We start from the raw sequence: 24970 nt of genomic DNA on the forward strand, positions 1-24970 counted from the left end.
CTGACATGTTATCACCAAGTAAGAACCACAACAACAGGGAAATCACGCTGAAATCTTACCAAACATTTGGTTTTTGAGGAATCTTGGTTAGCGTAAATGTTTCGTAGCGCAGAGATTTGATAAGATAAAGATTAAGTAACGTAAAGATTTTAGCACAATGTGCCTGCGATACCCGTGCAATGAAATCTTGCTCCATGAAATCTCTGCGTTCCAAAAACTGCTTTAATAAAACTCTGCTTTAATGAATCTCTGAGCTACTATATCACTGTGCTATGAAATAATTGTGCTAATATCTGCACTGGGAAATACTGTGATACAAAATGTCATAAATCTTTGAGGTTAGAAAACTCGGCAAAATGAAATCGTCAGGTTTCAAAATGTCTGCGCTAACGAATCTTGTGTAGCGTGAATGTTTCGTAGCGTGAAGATTTAATAGGATGAAGATTAGGTAACGTGGGATTTTAGCGCAATGTGTCTGTGATACTCGCACAAAGAAAACCGCGTTATGAAAACTTCACTCTAAGAAATCTACCAACTAAGAAATCTTTGCGATACAAAGTCTTGACACGATGGAATCTTTGTGCTGTTTTATATTTTGCAAAATATCAAGGCTACAAAATATTTTATCACTACAAAATCTGTGTTTTGAAATCTCTGCGCTTAGAAATCTTTAAGATACAACAAATTCTTTGCGCCACAAAATCTTTGCAATGCAAAATCTATTTGCTTAGAAATCTTTGCAATGCAAAATCTATTTGTGATACTAAATCCTTGCGATTCAATTATAATACAGTTCAAACTTTCTGATACATTTAGTTGCTCCCTAAGCCAGACGAGTGGCTTTAACGGATAAACCTCAAACTGCTGTCAGTAATCTTTAACGTCTCCGGTCGGGTGTGAAAAACTCCACCCAGCTGAGAAACAATGGACACGTCCAGGGGGGGCTGCTGGGAAATGAAATGAAAGGTCGGCTCTGGTCAAACACACACTAATCCGTCCTCAGCTGATGAATCCCAGTCGACCTCACGGAGCCGCTCCGTCACACAGCAGATGGGCTCCAACGCACCTCACTGACCCACAGGGACGCGATCGCACTCAGAGCGCGTGGAAACGCGATCCAACAATGTCCAGCATGTGCTCACAGGAGTGTAGTGTAATTACACACACACACACACACACACACTATTCAGGAGTCATTTTGTGACTCATCTAAAATGGGCAGGAATTATAAAACAATGATCTATGAATAATGACACTTACAGCTTTTTACACAAAATGACTCCAAAAACACACCTAATTAATCCAAAACTCACTGGACTCCAATAACTTATTAACTGATACACAAGAGAGCAACAAAATACACAAAAATACGTTCTAACATGTCTCCAAAAACACACAAAATGACAAGAAAATGACAAGGAAAACAGTCAAATTGATGATTAGTCCCTTAATCAGGAATATCCCTGATTAAGCCCTGCAGATGGACTGACAGGCTCAACCATGTTACGACTGGTCTGTTATTGAACGATCCGAGTTAAAGACTCACATCTTTGTAGTGGATAACTTCTGAGAGGTCGTGTGCTGAGAACACAGAGGATGGAACGTCCTTAAACTCACTATAATCAGAATCATCAGAATCAGAATCAGAATCATCTTTATTCGCCAAGTGTATGTTGTACACACGAGGAATTTGACTCGGTCAACTGTGCTCTCTCCAATAGTGAAAACAAAAATTTTTCAACAATAAACAATCAGCTAGAAAAGATGAAAATAAGTATAAACATAAGTATAAATATAAACAGTAGTTAGACTAGAATGTGCAAATAACAAGATGATAATAATAATAATAATAATAATAATAATAATAATAATAATAATAATAATAATAATATAAAAAATAATTAAATAGATACAAAATAAAAATTAAAAAATAAGATAAAAGAAGGAAAATAATAGAAAAGAAAGATAATAATAAAATATAATAATAATAAAAGGAAAATAGTGCAGTAGAGCATTGATAAGTAGTGCAGGAGAACATTTAAATTAAAGATATGTACATGAACATTCTCAGTGTCAGATTGATCCAGGGTTGTTATGTTTGGTTCCAGGGTTTTTTCACAGAAACAGGACTGACACTCTTTGACTGTTTAGTGTTGATCAGAGTGACAGCCTGGGGGAAGAAACTGTTTTTATGGCGGGTTGTTTTGTACAGTGATCTGTAGCGTCTGCCAGAGGGGAGGAGTTTAAACAGATTGTGTGCAGGGTGGGAGGGGTCTGCAGTGATGCTACCTGCCCGTTTCCTGACCCTGGACAGGTATAAGTCTTGGATGGAGGGCAGATCAACACCAATGATCTTTTCTGCAGTCCTGACTATCCTTTGTAGTCTGTGTCTGTCTAGTTTGGTTGAAGATCCAAACCAGACAGTGATGGAGGTGCACAGAACAGACTGAATGATGGAGGTGTAGAACATGATCAGCAGCTCCTGGGGCAGGTTGAACTTCCTCAGCTGACGCAGGAAGTACATCCTCTGCTGTGCCTTTTTCCTGGTTGAGTCTATGTGGGAGGTCCACTTCAGGTCCTGTGAGATTGTGGATCCCAAGAACCTGAAGGAGTCCACGGTAGCCAATTCCCTATTTAAAATGGTAAGGGGGGGGAGTGGGGGGGGATTTCTTCTGAAGTCCACTGTCATCTCCACGGTCTTGAACGGGTTCAGTTCCAGGTGGTTCTGACTGCACCAGAGATCCAGCTGTTCCACCTCCCGTCTGAAGGCAGACTCGTCCCCGTCCCGGATGAGACCGATGACGGTGGTGTCATCTGCAAACTTCAGGAGTTTCACAGAGGGGTCCCCTGAGGTGCAGTCATTGGTGTAGAGGGAGAATAGCAGTGGGGAGAGAACACACCCCTGGGGGGCGCCAGTGCTGAGTGACCGGGTGCCAGATGTGATGCTTCCCAGCCTTACTTGCTGCTTCCTGTCAGTCAGGAAGTTGGTGATCCACTGACAGGTGGAGGCCGGCACTGTGAGCTGGGTGAGTTTCTGGTGAAGGATGTCCGGGATGATGGTGTTGAATGCAGAGCTGAAATCCACAAACAGGATCCTAGCGTAGGTCCCTGGGGAGTCGAGGTGGTGCAGGATGTAGTTCAGTCCAATGTTGACTGCATCCTCCACTGACTTGTTTGCCCGATAGGCAAACTGCAGGGGGTCCAGCAGGGGTCCTGTGATCTTTTTCAGGTGGCTCAGAACCAGCCTCTCAAAGGACTTCATGACTACAGACGGATAACCACAAAGGGATAAAGGATTCAGAGGAATCGATTCACTGAAAGAATCATTATTAACCAACGCAAACACTCAGGACTCAAAGGACTCAAAACATCAAGACACGAAAGCAGTCAGGACTCAAACGATCTGGGTACAGGACTCGAAAGAGTCGGGACTCAAAACATCTGCTCAGAAGACACAAAAAGAGTCGTTCGCGTGTGTGCGCGTGTGTGCGCGTGTGTGTGTGTGTGTGTGTGTGTGTGTTCTATGAGACCCCAGTAATAATAGCGACTGATATTTCAGAAGCTAATGAGGATCTTAATAAAATGAAAAGATTCAAAACATCTGCTCATAAAAAGAATCAGGACTCAAACGATCCAGTTAAAAATGGATGTTTTTTGTTCCCATTTTGCTACATTATTTATCACCAAAATGAACTTTTTATTTTTACATTTAAAGTTAATTTAATGTACCCATTAATTAATGTTTTTAGTCGAGTTAATGCACTTTTTACAGTTTATTTTTTCCATTAGGAACTAATGATGGATGCATTTTTAAAAACCCATCTGATCCAACCTTTTATTGAATTCTATTCATGCTTTTATCAAATATCATTATTCACAGATTCTCCCTCATTATAAAACCATTAAAAATATATCATAAAGGGGCGGTGTTTGGCTCGGTGGGTAGAGCGCCCGCCCCATGTGCAGAGGCCGTGGTTCCTCACCTGCAGCGGGTCCAGGTTCGATTCCCGGCCTGGGACCCTTTCCTGCGTGTCATTCCCTGCTCTCTCTGGCCCCTTTCCTGTCAGGCGGCTGTCATGTGAAGGCCACTGGAGCCAAAAAAAATCCTTTAAAAAAAAAAAAAAAAAAAAAAAAAAAAAAAAAAAAAAAAAAAAAAAAAAAAAATATATCATAATGTGTTTTTCTCACTGCATGCTTTTCATGGTGTTTTGGAAAATGGTTTTAAAATCAGTTCCAAATGAAAGTTTCATAACCCAATAATGTAATGCATGTTTGTGCAGAGATTATATTCATGTTTCCTGTCTGTACTTCAACGACTGCTGTAGGGGTCAAAGGTCAAACACAACATGGGGGCCCTTTAGGGGTGGATCCATTATTTATAGCGGTTAGCTTCTGTTAGCCTCCCACTGCTTTTCCTTTGCACTGCGAGAATTGTTGTTACTTTAGCGAGTAGAATAAAATGTTTTCAATAAGTTATTCGTCAAAACGAGTGGTTCTCAAACTTTTTAACCCCACGACCCTCCAAAATAAAGGTTCCAGAGAGTGGGGACCCTCCAAAATAAAGGTCCCAGAGAGCGGGGACCCCCACTGTAGCTGAAGGTGGTTGAACAGACAACAGTCATGTGGAGACAGGACCATCTATAAGGGGGAATAAAGGGGGTCAGATTCTTGGGGTCCATCCATAAAGTCAGTAAAATGATGGTCCATTGTTCTATGAATCTGTGATAACCACATTTATTTATTCATCTGAATAATATCCACTGTTATCCAGGAACATGTATTATTATTATATGGGTTCAAACTGACTAAAAATGGTGGAAAAGGAGGTGAAATTGGATTTTTTTAAAACACAATAATTGGTTAAAAGTTGCAAATTAGAGTGGATCAAAACAGACAAAGTGGGAAAAAATAGTTCAAAGTGTCAATATTGGAAGAATTAGTTTAAACTGGTAATTAATGGGCATGACAAATTGTGGATGTGGTTAAATTGGCAAAAATAAGCATGAAATATGGTTAAAAGAGCTTAAAAGTGACAATAATGGGTCAACATATGTGACATTAGGTGGAAAGGGTTTATAAGTGCTGAACACATCTTAAAATATGATGTAGAATTGTCAGAAATGGGAGAAATGTAGCAAAAATGTATTAAAAGGAGCAAAAATATGGCAAGAAAAAGGGATGAAAATAGGTTAAAATATGGCATGTTTTAATATGAAATAATATGGGTTAAAAGTGACCAAAAATGATGGAAAAGGAGGTGATATTGGATTTTAAAAACACACGGAAATTGGCTAAAAGTTGCAAATTAGAGTGGGTTAAAACAGACAGAACAAGTGGTTAAAAAAAAGGGGTTAAAAGTGTCATTATCGGCAGAAGTTGGGCGAGGGGGGGTTGGGATAATGTAATTAAAAAAGTAAGAACAATTATCATACTTTAAACTGGCAAATATGGGCTTGCCAAAAATGAATGTGGTTAATAAGTGACAATAATTGGACAACATACAGTATGTGACATTAGGTGGAAAAGTGGTGGAAAATGTGCAGAAAAGGCATTGAAATGTATTTAGTACTAATTACAACAAAAGTTCTCTGAATAATTTCCACTGTGTTTACTATTATTATTATAGTCATCTAAAAGATGGAAATCCTTGATTTAATCAGAAATAAAATGTGTTCAAAGTGACCAAAAATGATGGAAAAGGTGGTGAAAATGGGATTTAAAAAAACATAGAAATTGATTAGTAGTTGGAAATTAGAGTGGATAAAAACAGACAGAAAAAGTGGTAAAAATGAGTTTTTTAAAGTGGTAGAAATGGGGGAAGGGCAGTGGGGGTAATTTAAAAAGTAGAAACAAATTAGTTTAAAATGGGCATGACAAGTTGTGGATGTGGTTAAATTTATAGTTAAAAGAGGTTAAAGGTGACAATAATGAAATAACATATGCAAGGTTTAGGTGGTAAAAGTGGTGGAAAGGGTTTATAAGTGCTGAACATGTCTGGAAAAAGGAAAAATGTGCAGAAAAGACATTAAAATGTGATGTAGAAGCTATAGACAATGATAAGACAGTGTAGGCCTCATAGATTAATTCATTAAAGATCATTTGCTATAAAACATTTTTAGAAAGATGTGGAGACTTATTGACATTGTGGGAAAAGTTTGGTGCAATGCATTGTGGGATATGGAGCTCCGTAGACTATGAATCTGTGATAACCACATTTGTTTATTTATCTGAATAATATAAGTTTATGATTTTTTGTGCCATAATATGCAGTCAAATTAAAGATGTAAATCATTGTTTTAATCAGAAATTAAAAGGGTTCAAAGTGATTGAAAATGATGGCGAAATAGGATTTTAAAAACCACAGAAATTGGTTGAAAGTTGTAAATTAGAGAGGACAAAAACTAGGAACAATTAGTTTAAACTGGCAAATAATGGGCATGATAAATGGTGAATGTGGTTAAACTGGTGAAAAGAGGTTAAGTGTTGAAAATGTTTTGAAAGTGGAAAAAAAATGTGCAGAAAAGGCATTGAAATTTGATGGAAAAGTGTCAGAAATGGGAGAAATGTAGAAAAAAAACAAAAAAAGATCAAAATATGGCAATAAAAGGTGATAAAAATAGGTTAAAATATGGCGAGGTTGGTGTTGTTGCAGAAAAAGGGCAAAAATGGGCTGAAAATGTTGGTTTACAGAGAATCGATGGAACAATTGACTGGTTGTGTGGGAGAAACCAGTCAGAGGTGAAATCTACTCACATTACTTTATTTTAACGTTATTATCCAGGTGTTGTTTTAACAGTGAGGGTTGTTTTTTTTAAACTGTCCGTTATTATCTGAGCTTTAGGAGTTTGATCCACATTGTTTGTAGTGAACAGAAGCTGGAGGTTAAACTCCTCCTCCTCAGTGACACTGACCTTCACTAGAACACCTTTGTCTGGGTGTTTACGAGCAGTAAAGGCTTCTTCAGCTCCACCTCCTTCGTCTCTGTCCACGTTTTCCTCTAATCAGGTTCAATCTTGCTTTTTATCGTCTGTCTTCTGTTTACAGCCCTCGTGTCCTCTGTTGTCCTCACACACACACACACACACACACACACACAGATATGTATCTTCACTTTTACCTCCTTCACACCACCTTTGTGCTCTTTACTTTTCTTCCTCTACGTCCCACCATGATGGAGTACGTGGCTTTAATGCAGACATGGGAAACTGGAGGCTCGGGGGGCCACAGGAAGCACGTGGACTAATTATGTGTGGCCCCAAAACAGAAAGAATTAAATGACAAAAATACACAAAATGACAAAAAAAATTGACAAAATTACAGGAAAAAAACAAAAAGACAAGAAGAAAATGCACGTAACGACTCCAAAAACACAAAATAAAGAGAAAAAAATCCAAAATGACAAAGTAATAAATGAAATGTATTGAAAATCACACAAAATGAGAACAAAAATACACAAAGTGAGAGAAATATTTACAAAATATATTTTTTTCCTCTTTTTTGTAATTTACAGTTTTTATATATTGCACTGTTTTTATTATTATGTTTTTATTGTAAAGTGTCCTTGGGTGGCCCCTTTTAAAATTAAATTATTATTATTTATTATTAAAATGACTCCAAAAATACTCAAAATAACCAAAAAAAACACACAAAATCAGAGAAATATTTACGTAATGACTCCAGAAAATATTTCACTTTTATGTCGTTCTGTTTTTCATTTTTTTCTCAATTGTCATTTGATGTGTTTTTGGAGACATTTTGTGTAGTTTTGTGTTCATTTAATGTATTTTCTTGTCGTTTTGTGCACTTTTGTAGTTATTTTATGCATTGGTTTCGGGGGCCGCACAAAATTAGACATTGGACCGCGTGTGGCCCCCGGCCCAACAGTTGCACATGTCTGCAATAGACCAAAGTATTTTACTGTGAAAAATGTCTGGTAACATTCTGTGATGAAGGAAAATGGACGAACATCCCGACACAGAAATAGGTTTATGACACCAACATGTTTGACTTTATTCTTCTTCCTCATTGTGGAGATAAACAGACCTGGAGATTCTTCCTCCTCCTCCTCTTCCTCTGTTATCTCACGCCTCCTTTTCTTTTTATTCCTGCTGTCTCAGCACCTTTTCACTCCTTCCTGTGCGTCGCCTCTAATGAACTCATAAATCATCTCCACGTACGGACGGGGGAACTTGTACGTGAGATAGAGGGAGAGTTATGATGAGGGGTGTCTGCTCTGCTTCTGATCCTCACACACACACACACACACCTTAGAGGACACGCCCACTTCAGCCATCAAACGCCTCCGTCTGTTCACTTCCTGTTTGAAAAGTCCATTGATCTGAAATCAAAGGTTTTAAACTTTTAACACATTAATACTCGTAAGTTTTCAAAGTTTGGGACCAAATGTGTTTTTTAATTTTAAAAAATTAAGATGAAATAATGTCAAAATAAATGATTTACTAATCTGAGCATTAATACAAGGAAGAACAAAATTTGTTATATTTAGTCATTTGGTTTGTTTTTGGAGTCACTTTGAGTAATTTCGTTTTCATTTTATGTATTTTTTTTCATAACTGTTAATTTTTGTTGTTTTTTCTGTCTTTGAAGTCATTTTGTGGAATGTTTAAATCATTGTCTATATTTTTCTGTCATTCTGTGTTTTTTCTAGTAATATTGTGTATTTTTTTATTTTGTACATTTTGTGTGTTTATTTCATGTGATTTTTGAGTCATTTTATATATTTTTCCATCATTTTGTGTATTTTAGTTGTGTGTGTGTTTTTAGAGTCATATAGTGTATGTTGTGTTATGTATGTTTTTTTTAATTTTGTTACATTTTGGATCCCTTTAATGTATTTTTCTGTCATTTTTTGTCACAAAGCGACAAAAAACACACAACAATGCATTGTGTGTTTTTTAGAGTCATAATGTGTCTTCGTATTTTTTTATGGTTAATGTTCATTTGTGCGATTTTGAAGTCATTTTATATAATTTTAATGTTTTTGTGTATTTTTGTTGTAATTTTATGTAGATATGTCATCGTCTCGTGCAATGTAACGTCATTTCATGGATTTTTTTTGTCATTTTGTATTTTTTTGTTGTCATTTTATGTATTTTCTTGTCATTTTGAATGTTTTTCGAGTCATTTTGTGGCTTTTTTTTGTAATTTTTCTTTTCATTTTGTGTAATTTGCTTGTCCTTTTGTGTTTACACACACACACACACACACACACACACACACTACCTGTCCTTCAGTCTGCTCCTGAAAACACATCAGTGCCGTGGCGGCGTCAGGTTGTCGTGTTTGATTACGCAGAAACATAAAAGTGAGGAACGGCCGCGAGGTGGTTTTTACAGCTCTGTCGTTTTAAAAGTGCGTTTGTAGGAGGAAGTGAGGAGTCGAGCTAATTAAAAGTAACGTGGCAGCTCTGCTTCGTCACGATAACAAGTGAGTCAGGATGTAAATCCTGGTAGGCCGTAACATTATGACCACAGCAGGTGCTCACGTCACCAATTCCATTCATAATGCACTGCAATACACATTAAAAGGTTACATCATAGAAATACGCATTTATTTTAACCACAACCAGCAGAAATATATGATTTTTATCCATTTTAACATGGAAAACTATTTTTTTAAAATAAAAAATAGAGGATGGCAGTAACATAAAAAAACACTGCCAAATGGGGTTAATTTAACAGAATCAGAATCACTGTAATGATCACCAGGGGAATTTATTATGTTATGAATGAGAGTGATCCAATAAAGGCTGAATAAAACTAAAAAACATTATAAACATAAACGCAGATGATTCTAAGTAAAACTATCAGTACATAAACAATAGAAACATATGTTATTAAAATGTCAAAACATTACAGTGGTGTATTGTAATATTCTGAAAAAAACTTGTCATAATATAAGAAAAAACTTGTAATAATATGAGGGTAAAAAGCTCTATTCCAAAAATGTCTTTCTGAGCCAATTTTTGCTTATTTTTACACCATATTTTAACCTATTTTTATCACTTTTTATTGCCATGTTTATACTTTTCTGCACATTTTCCCACTTTCGAGACATTTCAACCCTTTTCACCTAATGTCACACATGTTTTTACCAATTTAACCACATTCACCATTTATCATGCCCATTATTTGCCTGTTTAAAACAATATTAACTTTTAACCAATTTCTGTAGTTTTTAAAATCTCATTTCACCACCGTTTCCACCATTTTCGATCACTTTTAACCTATTTTATTTCTCATTAAAACAATATATACTATGGCACAAATAATAATAAACTTCCTGGATAACAGTGAATATTATTCAGATAAATAAACAAATGTGGTTATGACAGATTCATAGTTTATGGAACTCCATATCCCACAATGCATTGCACCACACTTTTCCCACGGTGTCAATAAGGCCTACACTGTCTCATTGTCTCCAGTAGCTTTAGGCCTTAAAACAACGTTTTTCTCTCTTTAAACAAGCTGGGGACAAAGTGAGATCCTGGACAAGCCCCCTCTTTGTAACGACCCCTGGACGTTGACGAGCTGTTGTTGTTGCTTTAAAGAGACAAATGTTTTTCCATTTTCATACGAGCTAATGAGATAGCTGCACCTTTATTTTGACACATTTATCCTAAACCAGGACCTTAAAAGGAGAGCTTTGCTGCACTTGAGTTTGATTTTTGGATGAAACGTTGCGTGGTGAAGCAGTGCTGCTCTGAAAATAATGTGTTTGGTTTCCTTAAACTTTAATCCTTGTTTCCTTTCATGAATATTGAGTCCAAACAAGTGCTTTAAAGGCTTCAGTGAGAGGATAAAAGAAAGCCTGGCGGTGAGTCATTAAACAATGAGTGGCAGTGATGTGTAACGTTAGCTTCTGCTCTGCGTGGTTTGGTTGAACCTTGGAGCTTCTCCTCCCTGCTCTGGTTTCTCTGTGAGCATCTGTTTAATTAATGAGGGATTAATTAATCCTGCAGTAAAACAAAAACACAGAGAGAGATGGTCCAGCACAAGGACGGGTTTTATTTATTTAGATTTATTAATGTAAATCAATGCAGAAGAAGATTTAGAATTAGTTTTGTGATTTTAGATGTAGATTAAAATGATCCAACATTGGCCTCAAATGTACTTAGATCTATGACTAACAAAACATATTATATTCATTTAATTTCCTTTTAATAATGGGACTATTTTACAGTTTTAGTGTTTTGAAATCATGTGATTGATGATGTCACACGGCCCCACTGCCTGTAAACATCCTATTGTTTTCTATTGGAGTGAAACATTCAGCCTGATTTTTAGATCATTTTGTAGCTTTTTCAGTCACAATAACAACTTGTGGTGTTTTTAGTTTCTCAAAAAAACAGGAAAAGTTAAGAATTTTGATGTAAAAACCTCTGTTGTTTGCAGAAAGATAATAAAAACATTTATGACCAGAAAAATCATCTATGACCGTAGGTGGGGACAGTTCAAACTTTATGGTTTCGGAGAGAACAATGAAGCAGAGAAGAAGAGCTCTCCTAAGGGACCTTTATTCTCCCTTAAACAGTGTTCTGAGTTAGCGATTACATCACAGACTCCCGCCCAAAAGGACTTCTGTTCTCAGGGTTTGTGTGTCTTCAACTCAACTGTCCTTCATTTATTTGCTTAACTTCAGCCACCAGAGCGTGTCAGCGCACTGTTTAAGGGAGAGATAAAGATCCCTTAGGAGAGCTCTTCTTCTCTGCTTCACTGTCTACTACCAAGCCTCAGAGTTGGAACTGTCGCACCCTGCGGTCACTGATTTTTTCTGTAAACAACAGAGGTTTACATCAACATCTTTAACTTTTCCTGTTTTTTTAGAGAAACACAAGCAGCACAAGTTGTTGTTGTGACTGAAAAATCTGTTAAACGATTTAAAAATCAGGTTTTCACTCCAATAGTAAACAATGGGCTAATTACAGGCAGTGGGGCCGTGTGACATCATCAATCACATGATTAATATGGTTCATAATAATGTGTTTTGATAGACATACTGTAGATCTACTAATAAGGACATTTAGAAGGTTTTAGGCCACATTTGTACAAACAGTGGATGATTTCTTTAAATGTGCTCTCTTCTCCTTTGTTGCACATTTTTGGCTTTAATTAAAAGACTAATTCAAGTTTAAATTGCTGCACTAATAACATATTTATTGTTGGTTTGGGTGGTAATAATAATAATCACCTTCTCCACAGATGAAAAGATGCTGCTGGGTGTGGATGAGGAGCTGAGTCCGACCTGATCCGTCCTCCCTATCCCTCCCTCCCTCCCTCTACCCCTCCCCCTTTTCACCTTTACCCAATCCCCCCTCCCCCCAGACGCCGTCAGCCCACCCACCATGAACCTGCTGTGCCGCGGACGCCTCAAACTGCTGGTGGCGTCGCTCACGGCCATCGTCCTTTTCACCTGGTTCTACCTGCTGGCAGGAAACCTGGAGAGTGAGTACGAGACCATGAAATAACACCAGATTACGGAGATTTGACGCGCTATGGGGTTAAAATCTGCTAGAAGGGTGTGACATTATAGTTTTTATCTTAGAGATATTTTCATTTCAGAAGGGGAAGTTTTATGTAGATTTTTTTTCTCGTTTTTCTGCATGTTTACAGGAAGAAATAGAGTGAATGTGTGATATTGATAGAAAACATGCACGTGAGGTTCTGTTATATGGATATTATTATTTAATATATATATATTATAACCATATCATTTGTGTAATTTAGTGGAATTATTTGTGAGAAATTGCAAGATTTTTGGAAAAATGTGAGATTTCTTTCCATAATTTGCGATAAAAAATGACTGCATTCATGTTATTTAAGCATGTGGGAAAACTTTGAGGCCCTAATTGAATTATTTGGTAATATACACAATAAATCATGTTTTCTTTATCGTTTTTAATGTCTTCTGTGGGCTGAATTGGATGCTCTAAAAGGCCGGATTTGGCCCCCGGACCTTGAGTTGAGCAGTCTCCTTCATTTTGTTTCAAAGACTAGATTTCATGTGAGGTTTGAGATTCAGTCGTTTGCTACACTTGCTAAGCTAACATTAGCCTACCCGTTTACGAAGACAAATTGTGTTTAAATTCCTGCTTGATTTTTCAAAATAAAACAATAGGAATAATTTTAAAATAGTAATAGTAACACTTGCCATTTTGGTCTTTTTGTCCTAGATTAGATGATTACATTAGGACATTATTTCAGGAGATTCAGCTCATTTTCTTCTACACATAAAGTGTGTTTTTCTGACTTCTGCTGAGGTTGTGGTAGAAGGTCCATGTTTCCTGCGTTGCGTTGCTCTTCCTGAGTCCATGTTTCCTGTGTTGCGTTGCTCTTCTTGGATCCTAGATGTCGTATTCTAGAACAGCCTAGAGGGAAGTTGCTCAAATGTCAATGGTTTCTCCTCAGGGACAAAAATCCAGTGTCTGGGCTGCTGCTCACCGCTAGCATTAGCATTAGCATGTCCATCAACCATCCATCTATACATCCATCTGCTCATCCATCAGTCAGTCTATACATCCATCCATTGTGTTTGTTTTCCTCTGTTGTTGTTGCCCTGTGTTTGTGTGTGTGTGTGTGTGTGTGTGTGTGTGTGTGTGTGTGTGTGTGTGTGTGTGTGTGTGTGTGTGTGTGTGTGTGTGTGTGTGTGTGTGTGTGTGTGTGTGTGTGTGTGTGTGTGTGTGTGTGTGTGTGTGTGTGTGTGTGTGTGTGTGTGTGTGTGTGTGTGTGTGTGTGTGTGTGTGTGTGTGCTGCTGCTTTCCTCTTCTTCTTCCTCCTCTTCTTCCTCTTCCTCCTCTTCTTCCTCTTCCTCCTCCTCTTCTTCCTCTTCCTCCTCTTCTTCTTCTGCTCTGAATAAACTGGTGATAAAGGAGGAGAAGAAGATTGATGGCAGGAAACGTTGACGCTGTGGGTTTTTACGTCCTCGTCGACACCCTCGTGTGGTTTTTTGCCAAAAAGTGAAACTGCGTGTGTGTGAGAGGAGAATAAATCATGTTTAGAGCTGATTATTATAACGGCTGAGGAACATCAGCTCAGCTGTAGCAGCAGCAGCAGTTTGGTTCTGTAACGTGTGTGTGTGTGTGTGTGTGTGTGGCTGAGGCTTCTCTCTGGATGACTGTGCTCCCTAATGTCCCACTTTAAACTACCATTATCACTATGATTTGTGCCTACGGCGTGACTGTAGCCTCCACCTGTTCTTCTACGATATCTCGGTGCTAACGCTAACGCTGAGGCTAGCAGCGTCACGCACTAAAAAACATCTCACATCGGGAACGATGGGGCGTGTGTGAGAATGACTGATGACATTTGTCGGTGTGAACGATCCACTTCAGCTCAGAAATCATTCACTATCAACACATTTAGAGTTTTATGAAGAATAAACTCCAGATTTATTCAACTTGTCGTCACCAACATTAGTTTTGTGGCTCCAACATAAATGTGCAAAGTGGCAAAAAGTACAGAAAAACTGTTCAAGAACTGTTTAAAAACACACAAAACAACTTTAAACAAAAACATACAAAAAAACTACTCAAAATAGTTCAAATCTCAAATATATACGTTTTTTAAACTCAAAACATCATTTATTTTTGGATGTTTTTAAAGCCCAGGTGTGTCAACATTTCTGCCTTCGTCTGCAGAATGTTTTAAAGCTCTATATAAATAGAAACTTTATTTACAAAATTAAGGAAAAACACACAAAAAGGATTGAAAAAAAAAAACATCTGAAAATATACAAAACAAAAATGTAGAAAATGACTGCAAAAACATACACAGGCAGATTTCATTGTATTATTATTTAGACAAAAATCTGTCATTGAGATGGTGTTGATGATATTTTCCAATTGACCATGAAATTTGTCATTTTTTATGAACATTGAAATGAAATGGAAGTACATGTTACGTTGTGATGCATTGTAGTTGTTAAAAAACAAAACAAAAACAAATGACTTGCTTTTGCAGGATTTTTGTGAATTTTTGTTTAATTTTATTGTTGTGTTGTTTTCTGTCTGGAATCTTATTTTGTATCATCTCTTGTCATTTTGTGTTGTTTTGTTGTTGTTTTATTCATTTTCTGTTTTGCTGGCCCAATAAAATCAGGCTATTTTTTAACCCGTGCCGAGCTCCAAAAATACACAATATAATGAGCAAGTACACAAAAATACCCAAAATAATAGACAAATTATGTGAAAACTATACAAAATACACAAACTCTCTGTGTTGTTTCCTGTTAATGCTCTGATTGGTCGTTATTCTAATGCTGACACGAATGTTGGTCATGTGACCCTCTGATCAGATTCAATAACATGCTTGTGGCTCTGCTGTGATGTAAACATGAGGCCGTCAGTCGTTCTCGCTCTTTCTTGGTTCCACTCACACACTTTGTCCCTCTGTGGAAACATTCACACGCCGTCCGTCACTTACACAACGATCGAAGACGCAGGAGACGTGGAGGGAAACATGTGTGAGGAGACAATTTTCAGTCGTGTGACCCTGTAAAGCAAAGCCTCGTTTGTAGCGCGAGCAGGAAAAACGGGCGCGGCCTCGTGTGATGTCACCGGGGATTTGTGCGTCGATGATTTGAAAGCTGCGGTTTCTCCGTGTGAGAGTGAGATTGGCAGGAGACCCAGAGAGTTGGCAGGAGGAGGAGGAGGAGAAGTTTTGTGTTTGTGTGTGAGAAGGAGCTAATGTAGATGTGAGGCACGTAGATCTGCCTCTGTCTCACCTCCACGCGCGTTTCATGAGGAAATCTACATCTGCACGTCTTTCAAAGCGTGTCATCAGCAGCTCAGTTTGTACATACGCATGGAGTCTAACTTTTTCTCACTTGTCGTGTCTTTAACGTCATATTAGCATTTTCACACTCTGGAACTGCGCGTGCGCAACCTGGGGGGTCAAAAAACGTCACTCTACACATTTCACAACAAACCTAAATGTCCCTGACGACCCACCTTCAAACACGCCCATGGCTTTTACGCTGTTTCGACCACTTTTTGTAAAACCGATGAGAGTCAGTATCAAAGCGACAGACCTCTGCGTTCACGCTACTTCTACCAAGCTTTTACTTTATAATTGTTTTGTATTTTTTGTTTTTTCCTTTATTGTTAGTTTCTTTTTTTGACTTGTGTAGTTGTTTTAACAACTGTAAAGCTAGCAGCTAATTCGGCTTTTCTGCCTTGGAGACCGATACCAGGTTCCAACGGGAAAATGAATCTACATCTCGTCTAACCTTTGACCTCATGTGCGAGAACTGAACGAGAGCGAGATTTCTGAGGGTGTGAAAAGGCGTTTTGTTTTCCCCGACAGACGGGCGCTCGCTGCTGCTGACGCCGTGTCTTGCCGACACGCCCGCTGCCCAGGTGATGGAGCGAGCCGTGCTGGAGTCGCGGGTTCGCGAGGTGGAGGAGGAGAACCGGCAAATCCGACAGCAGCTCAGCCAATCGCAAGGCACCGCTGCTCAGCCGCCGGATGGTAACTACGGCAACCAGCAATGGGGCGTGTCGGCGGACACGGGGACGGAGGATGGAGACAACACGGCCGAGGAGAAGAACAACCACACAGAGTGTCCGCGCTCGCCGTCCGTCCAGAAGTGTGAGGTGAGGCGACGCACACACACACAGTTTTGATTTGACAAACACGTTCTTGTGGAACGTACAAACCTGTTACAGCAGGTGGTTTCTCTCACTGTAACGTAAATATATATATTTTTAAAAAGGTTTTACATAAATACATAGACTGTTTGCATAAAACTGAGAAGCGAATGCATGAACATTTTCACAAAGTACGTAAAAGTTTTATTTCTGTCCGTAAAACTTTTCACATATGCAAGTAAAACATTTACGTATGTAAAGGTATAACTTACATACGTAACATATGTAAAGGTTGTACTTAAGTCCGTAAATGTTTTACTTATGTATTTAAAGGTTTTTCTTCAGTCTGTAAAGATATTACTTTAGTCCGTAAAGGTTTTTACTAACGTACATAAAGGTTTTACTTCTGTACGTAAATGTTTTACTTTAGTCCGTAAAGGTTTTACTAACGTACGTAAAGGTATAACTTACATATGTAAATGTTTTACTTTAGTCCGTAAAGGTTTTACTAACGTACGTATTACTTGCATAGAACTTTTTCGTGAAGAAATAAACAGAAATTTCCCTAAATTTTAACCTTTTATAAGAAATCTATTCAATATTTTTTTGCATTGAATGTTGCAAAGTTAATCATCTGTAAACAAAATCTAATAAAAAACATTTTAATTTACATATTGTATATAAAACATGTACGTGAGGGTATGTTCTGTGTCTATATTGTAATTTCTGCCTGTTTTGATTGAGACAAAATGTGAAATAAACAAACAAACAATGATTGGATTCAGTTCCAGGAGGAGAATTGTCTGATTTCCGGTGATTGGTGTGAATCCGTCACATTCATTCAGACCTACAGCGTCGACAGGCAGTGAAATCAGAGGAAAAAACGGTGGCGTTTCTTTGAAGTTGTTTTTAGCTTCAGTGTGTGGCGGAGGAAACTGACACGGCGCTGCATAAATTCAGCGGCGTGCTGTAAGAGAACAAGCGAGACACTTAGGCGAGGGGACGGCGCTGAATACTGATGATGTTTTTCTAATCTCAGCTTCTTCCTCTTCTCGTGTCTCTGCAGCTGATCCACGTGGCGTGCGTCTGTGCCGGTCACAACGCCAGCAGGGACGTGGTGACGCTGGTGAAGTCAGTGCTGTTTCACAGGTGAGTCCACGTCCTCATCCGACCTCCATCCAACCTCCATCTGACGTCACAACAACAATAAACAAAACAACAGCAAAAGCATCAAAACATACAGAATGACTGAGAAATGTGCAAAGTGACAACGAAAATGACGAAAACAACAAAAACGTGGAAAATTACACAAAAGTCAGAGGACAACAAAAATACAAAAAAAAAAAACTAAATACAAAATGAATAAAATAATATACAAAATTACAACAAAAAGACACGAACCAACAACAAGAAAATGAAAAACAACAACAAAATTACAGAAATTAAGTGTTAAATATACAAAATTACGACCAAAAAGTGACTAAAGAACCACCAAAATATGAAACAATTACAGTAAAATGCACAGAATGATGATAGAAACACTGCGTTGTGCTCAGATGTATCCCTCTTCTGTCCGTAGTTCTCCTGACTGAGGACACGGTCACAATCTGTCCTGATGTTTGTTTTCTCCTCTGCTCTTCAGGAGGAATCCTCTCCACTTCCACTTCATCACTGACACGGTGGCTCATCGTATCCTCAGCGCTCTGTTCCAGTCCTGGATGGTTCCATCTGTGCACGTCAGCTTCTACGATGCAGACGAGCTCAAGGTAAACACTGACGGCCACCAGCCACTGGATCAACCAGAGACACATTAAACACATCAAAGATCACAGCCCATTACATCATCATTTACATCATTGTTATACATGAAATTAATTGTTTACATCAGGGACGGACGGCCACATGTAGCCGACAACAAAACAGCACAAAATGATAGGAAAATTCAAAAAAATTACGCCAAAAACATAGAAGATGATAACGTTTATTCATAAAACTAAACAATTTTACCCCTAATAACACACAAAGTGACAAGAATACACAAAACTACACAATATTACTGCAAAAATACACAAAAATAACTACAAAAATACAAAAATAATTGCTCCAAAAAACCAAAAAAATTACAATGAATATATAACAACTAAAAAATGACTTAAAAACACACAAAATGACAACACATTCATACAAAGCGACACAATATTACTGCTAAAACACACAAAACAACTATTACACAAAAAAATTACAGAAAAATACACTCTTTAACTACAAGAATGCACAAAACTCCACTATATTATGTCATAAATCCACAAAACAGCTCCATTAACACATAAAACAGCAGAATAATGTACAAAATTACTGAAAAAATATACAAAACAACAACAATTATTCAGAAATCACAGAAAAATACACAATAATAAAAAAAAAACAATGATTCCATAAACACACAAAATCACAACAAGTATGTGAAAACTGTAAAACAACGACTCAAAATGACAATTAAAGCTGTGACGAGCAACGATACATCATGGACCACTACTTGGTTCAGACCAGCAACGTGAACCAGTCTAAGTTCCTCCATCAGATCCAAAGTTCACACAAACACAGTGACGGAGAAGAACCTGCAGCAACACTAGCTAACTAAGCTAAGCTAACCCACTGACACATAACACTGGGCTAAGAGCTAATGCTAACCACTTCATGAAAGGAAGAGACGAGTAAAAAGTCCACATTTTACCGTCATTAAACCACAAACGGCCACAGATTTATTAATGGTCAGATTTGACACTTTTATACAAAGATAAAATCTAACATGTCACACATCATATGAAATACATTTTGACTATTCATCAGTCCCGACTTGTGAAATGCAATATTTTTAATGATATTTCACGTGTTCACAGACGAAGCTGGTCCCATTGACAGTAATGTAAATATTATTACACCTAAATATCGTAGTAATAGTAATGATCTCAGTAATTAATGATTAAATCGTCAGCTTGATCTGGTTTAATTATAGTAAATCAGTGAGATATTTATCAACCATAACTTTATGTAACTCATTATCAGATATAAAATAAACTAGATTCAGCAGCAGTGGTTTATATTAAACAGTAAAAACACTATTTTTGCTTTTCATGTGCTTTTTTTATTTATTTTTTTAAATAATTTCAATTTAAATGAGGAAATAAATAAATTATACACAATAACAATAATAGTGACCCATATGCACGAACATGTTTCATAAAATATCAGCCCATGAGCTCTATGAGTCAGCAGATATTGTAGCTTTTTTATTGTGTAAAGGTTGAAGTGATGATGTATTCAATTTAATTTGTTTGTAAGGAACCTGTTTACATTTTACATTGGGAATTTATTTATTTATTTGTATTTATTTATGTTTTTATTTATTTATTATTCATTTATTTATTTATTGTTTTTATTTGTTGCAATTTGACCCAGGCCAAATTTAAAAGATTATAGCAACATAGAGCAAATAAATGTACGATTTGTCATCTGATCAGTAGATGAATCATTTTAATCGTTATGAGAACATGCAATATCCTCATATCTCTGTAAAGGTGACATTCTTTATTTACTTCCTGTCTAATGTAACATGAGCTGTTATGCAGCAGTGACTCGTGAATCCTGATTCAGACCAAAGTTGTGACTCTTTAACCCGATTTGTTTGCCACTGGATGAGGACCTGTTAGAGGACACGTGTGACATCCGTGCTGTTTCTGTGTTTCTTTCAGTCCGAGGTGTCGTGGATACCCAACAAACACTACTCAGGGATTTACGGCTTGATGAAGCTAACGCTAACCAAAGCTTTGCCCGCCGACCTTTCCAAGGTCATCGTCCTGGATACGGACATCACGTTTGCCACCGACATCGCTGAGCTGTGGGGCATCTTTAGAAAGTTCACCGGTAAGGAACGCACAGACCATCACAGAAGCACTGGGAGCTAAGCTAAGCTAAGCTAAGCTACATGTGACGCTAGCTTGACTCATTTCCAAAAAATGATCATCAGTAAGTCACGTCTCGAACTATCCTGATTGTTGACATTTAGCAGAATTCCCCTTGTTTATTCAACATCTTCAGACCAAACCATAGATGTGACGTTTTCATTATGTTTGAATATTTTTTTTGTTGTTTGTCATTTTTTTTTCACAAAATATGCATTTTTTTTTTTTTCAAAAAATAAGCTGCAAAGTGGAATATTTGGTATGAAGTTATTACAGCCTTGAGTAAGTCAATAATTGATGAAAACATTGATTTTGAGGCATTATTACTTTTAGATTTATGAGCATTTATTAGAAAAAAAACAAAAACTATTTGAGCTTAGATACCAAAATGATACCCTTCATAAAAGTCTTTAAATTGTCATATTTAAAAAAAAAAAAAAAAAAAAATGTGCTTTTTTCACATCGGTTCTTTGCAACAATTTCAGACCTAACCATAAATATAAAGATTTTCATTATATTTTTATGCTTTTTGTCCAGTCTTTCAATGAGAAAAAACACAAATTATGCTTTTTTCCCCCGAAAAAATAAGGTGTATTTTGAAGGTCAAGGCTTAGATTTATTAGGTATTTATGGGAAAACCACTGTTATATGTCATGATAACAGTATATCTAATATATATGTGTTTATAATGGGACTCAAAGAGTGTCGATATATTTTATATTTCCTGTTCTATACATGTTGCAATAAAAGTGATTATAAACATGATATTAAAAGAAAACTCCTGATTAAAGTTCATTTAATTAGTATTTAAACTGAATGAGATATTGAGAGTTTAAAACACTGAATAAGCAGAAGGAAGATGTTTGGTCCGTAAAGGAGGCTAATGAGTGATTAATGCTAATCAATGGACTGATGGAGGGCTTTTATTTACTGTATGTGTCAGATAAGCAGGTGATCGGCCTGGTGGAGAACCAGAGCGACTGGTACCTGGGGAACCTGTGGAAGAACCACAAACCGTGGCCGGCGTTGGGACGAGGCTTTAACACGGGTAAAGAAAAGCAGATTCTGTCGCTCTAAAGTCTTTCCATTTCACGGATTTCCTTTTGTTCCGTTTCCAGGTGTAATCCTGCTGTACCTGGAGCGTCTGCGGAGAATCGGCTGGGAGCAAACGTGGAGGCTGACGGCGGAGAGAGAGCTAATGAGCATGCTCAGTACGTCGCTCGCTGACCAGGTGAGGAAACTACTCGTGACGTAGGCGTGGGTACCTTTCACATTTCAATCGATACTCCGTATATACTCGGTATCGGTACTTAACGGTATTCACTTTCTGTACTTGTTTTATTATGAAAATAATAATAATTTGATTTCCAAAGTGAGCCAGTGTGTGGGAGTGTTTTGTTTTACAAATAAAGAATGAAAACAAATGTACCAATCTGTTTTTGGGTCATTAAATGTCATTTCAATAAATGTCCAACACAAAAAAATTCTATTTTTCACAATTGTTCCGTAATTATTAAATGGGCACACTGTAGACCACTCATAGGCAACTGGTGGCCCAGGGGCCACGTGCGGCCCTCGGTCTATTTTCATGCAGCCCCCAAAGTAAATGTACAAAATGACAGAAAAATACACAAAACAAGAGCAAGAATACTTAAAAAAATACAAAGAATTACAACATTGCAGGAAAATACACTAAAAGACAAGCGAAAAAAACACAGAAAATACTTAAAAAACACACAAAAATGGACAAAAAAATACACAAAGTTACAGAAAATGACAACAAAAATGTTCCAAAAGACAAGAAAAACATGAAAAATGACTCTGCAAACCCACAGTATTAACGCACAAGCAAAACAACAAGAGAAATACACAAAAATTACTTCAAAAAACACTAAATGACACACACACAAATACACGATTTGACTCTAAAAAACATATATTTTACAGGAAGAATACACATACATATTACAGAAACACACACAAGGTTTCACAAAGAACAATAAAACAACAAACATACACAGAATGCGGGAAAATCACAGAAAATAACTATAAAAACGTTGTTTTTTCCTGTAGTAATGCTTACAGATGCTGTGATAAAAGTAGCCTACCTCTGCTTTACAGCATCTCATTTTAGTTTAAGGGCCACAAACGTGGACCAAAATACATTTGTTATGTTTTTGTGAAGGAAAGAAGCACAAATTCAAACAAAATCCTGAATGTTAAGCAATTGGTCAAAATTCCTTGACTTTGCCTGAAATCTGTGGGATAATTTCTGAGAATTTTCTAGGTTTTTAAAAACAATTGCGATTTAATATTAGTGTAAATAATGTAGTACTGCTACCTACATCAACATGTATGTTCATTTATTAAAAAAGTCCTGTTTTGCTGTATTTTTTTTTAACTTTAAACAAAATCTTCCTGTGGGCCAGACGAGTGGCTCTGGCGGGTCGTAGTTGGCCCGCGGGCCTTGAGTTTGACACGTGTTCATGTCATGGCGCCCCTTGGCTTTTTTGAAACTTTTTGAATTTGTATCGAGGTTTTTATTTAGCGTTCCTATAGGACAGTGAAGCTTTGCGTTGCATTAATTCTTTATTTCTTTTGATTTCAGGACATCTTTAACGCCTTCATAAAGCAGAACCCGGTGCTGGTTCATCAGTTGCCGTGTTTCTGGAACGTTCAGCTCTCAGATCACACGCGCTCAGAGCAGTGCTACACCGAAGTGTCCGACCTCAAGGTGACACACACACACACACACACACTAAATAAACACTTTAGTACTTTAAACACATTTTATTTGATAAAACAGGTTTTTAATCCACTTTTTATTTGATTGCACAGATTAATTTTCATATTTTAGGGTCATTTTAGATCAAACAAATATGCTAAACATTGATAAACCTTCAGTTAATTCTGTGAATAATGTTTAATCAGTGTATTTATGTACATGCTGCTGTGATGTGAAACGTCTCTTTATATTGTGATTTGTGTGTTTATCGCTTTGTTCTTTTTTTAATTATCTTTTGTTGTGGTGTAGGTGCATTTATTTCAGGGGTAGATAAGTGGATTAACTGGGTTCCAGATGCAAATGTGTATTATTAGTTCAGTTTAATCCTGTGAAGCTTTTTTTTTTTGGCTCCACAGATCCATAGATTACATAGATTTTACAAAAGATTACATGGATTAAGAAAATTATATTATATTATATTATTTATCTATAATAATAAATATAATATTAAATAAATATCGAATTATTTTTTTAAAATTTAAATAATAATAATAAAATTAGCATAAGTGATGATTAATGAGTAGTTTTAGTTCAATAGATTTCTTGTATTTATTTGTAATATTTAATTCAGAGCGGCCTTGAACGCAGCATTACGTGTGTTTCAAGCTGTGTTTCCAAAATAAAAGTGATATTTTCCACAAAGTATAAATGCTCTTTAAACGTGTTTCTGTTGAAGCTTATTTCGGAGCCTCGTACCTCTCGTAAAATCTTTGTGTAGTTGCGTAGAACGTGTTTCCATCGCACTTCTGCGACACATTTCAATGTTGAATCATCTGAAAAACTTCCTCATGAAAGCGAGAAAACTTTTTAGTGATATTTGAGTCTTTCTGTTATTGAGATTTTTAGATGTTTCACAAAAAGTCAGAAACTATGAATCCTTGTGTAAATGACCAACTAATTCAGTTGTAAAAATCTCCAAAATAATTCACACATTCAATGAAACTCCGCAATTTTAGCAGGGCTCACATTTCTACATGGTAACAGTCATTTTTAATCTGAAATTGTTAAAAAAAACTCTCAATTTTTCCCATATCCTGTAATTTTCTTCAAATTATTCAATAAAATTTCTCTAAATTACACAAAAATTGGTAACAAAATCAAATAAATTGAAATTAAAGATCCTGCAGGGACTGAAATCTGTCACTGTATACACTTCATCATTTATTTATACGTGGAAGTCAAACTAGAGCACAATAGTGATTTAAATACAAATTTTCACGCCTAAAATCGGCTCCGTTTTTGGCCCCTGAACTAAAATGAATTTGACGCCCCTGTTTTATAAGATCTGCAGTTTGCTGTCCATGGTCCTGAAGGAGGAAAATCAAGACAAAAACAGTCCCGTTAGTCTTTTTGTGTGTGTACTGGGCAATATATCGAGATTCTAGATATATCAAGTTTTTTATTTTGGCGATATAGAAAACTACAATATTGCCTCTAGCAGTACATTTTTATTTTATAGCTCATTTTGTACTAAACTATTTGTTTAAGGAGTTGTTGCTTTCACTACTTCTCAGAACAGCATGAAAAGCTCAGTTTCTTGTTGCCAAACGTACCTGTTTTATTGTGTTTTTTCTCTCCTTCTGTGTAATTTGTTGTTCTTTGGTGTATTTTTTT

The 24970-nt window shown here is 36.9% G+C and overlaps 1 protein-coding gene across 4 annotated transcripts in view; it reads left to right on the plus strand.

Moving 5' to 3' along the window:
- large2 (LARGE xylosyl- and glucuronyltransferase 2) overlaps positions 1-24970 on the plus strand; it is a 51656-nt gene that overhangs the window by 18153 nt on the left and 8533 nt on the right. For all 4 annotated transcript variants that reach the window (XM_028436215.1, XM_028436223.1, XM_028436208.1 and 1 more), the window contains 8 exons: positions 12225-12467; positions 16326-16615; positions 17676-17758; positions 18252-18375; positions 20362-20533; positions 21515-21619; positions 21690-21802; positions 23180-23305. In XM_028436215.1, the coding sequence (XP_028292016.1) occupies positions 12368-12467; positions 16326-16615; positions 17676-17758; positions 18252-18375; positions 20362-20533; positions 21515-21619; positions 21690-21802; positions 23180-23305 (1113 nt within the window). In that variant the 5' untranslated portion in view covers positions 12225-12367. The remainder of the gene's footprint in view (positions 1-12224; positions 12468-16325; positions 16616-17675; positions 17759-18251; positions 18376-20361; positions 20534-21514; positions 21620-21689; positions 21803-23179; positions 23306-24970) is intronic.

This window comes from Gouania willdenowi, chromosome 3, assembly GCF_900634775.1.
Source record: "Gouania willdenowi chromosome 3, fGouWil2.1, whole genome shotgun sequence".
Classification (NCBI taxonomy): Eukaryota; Metazoa; Chordata; class Actinopteri; order Blenniiformes; family Gobiesocidae; genus Gouania; species Gouania willdenowi.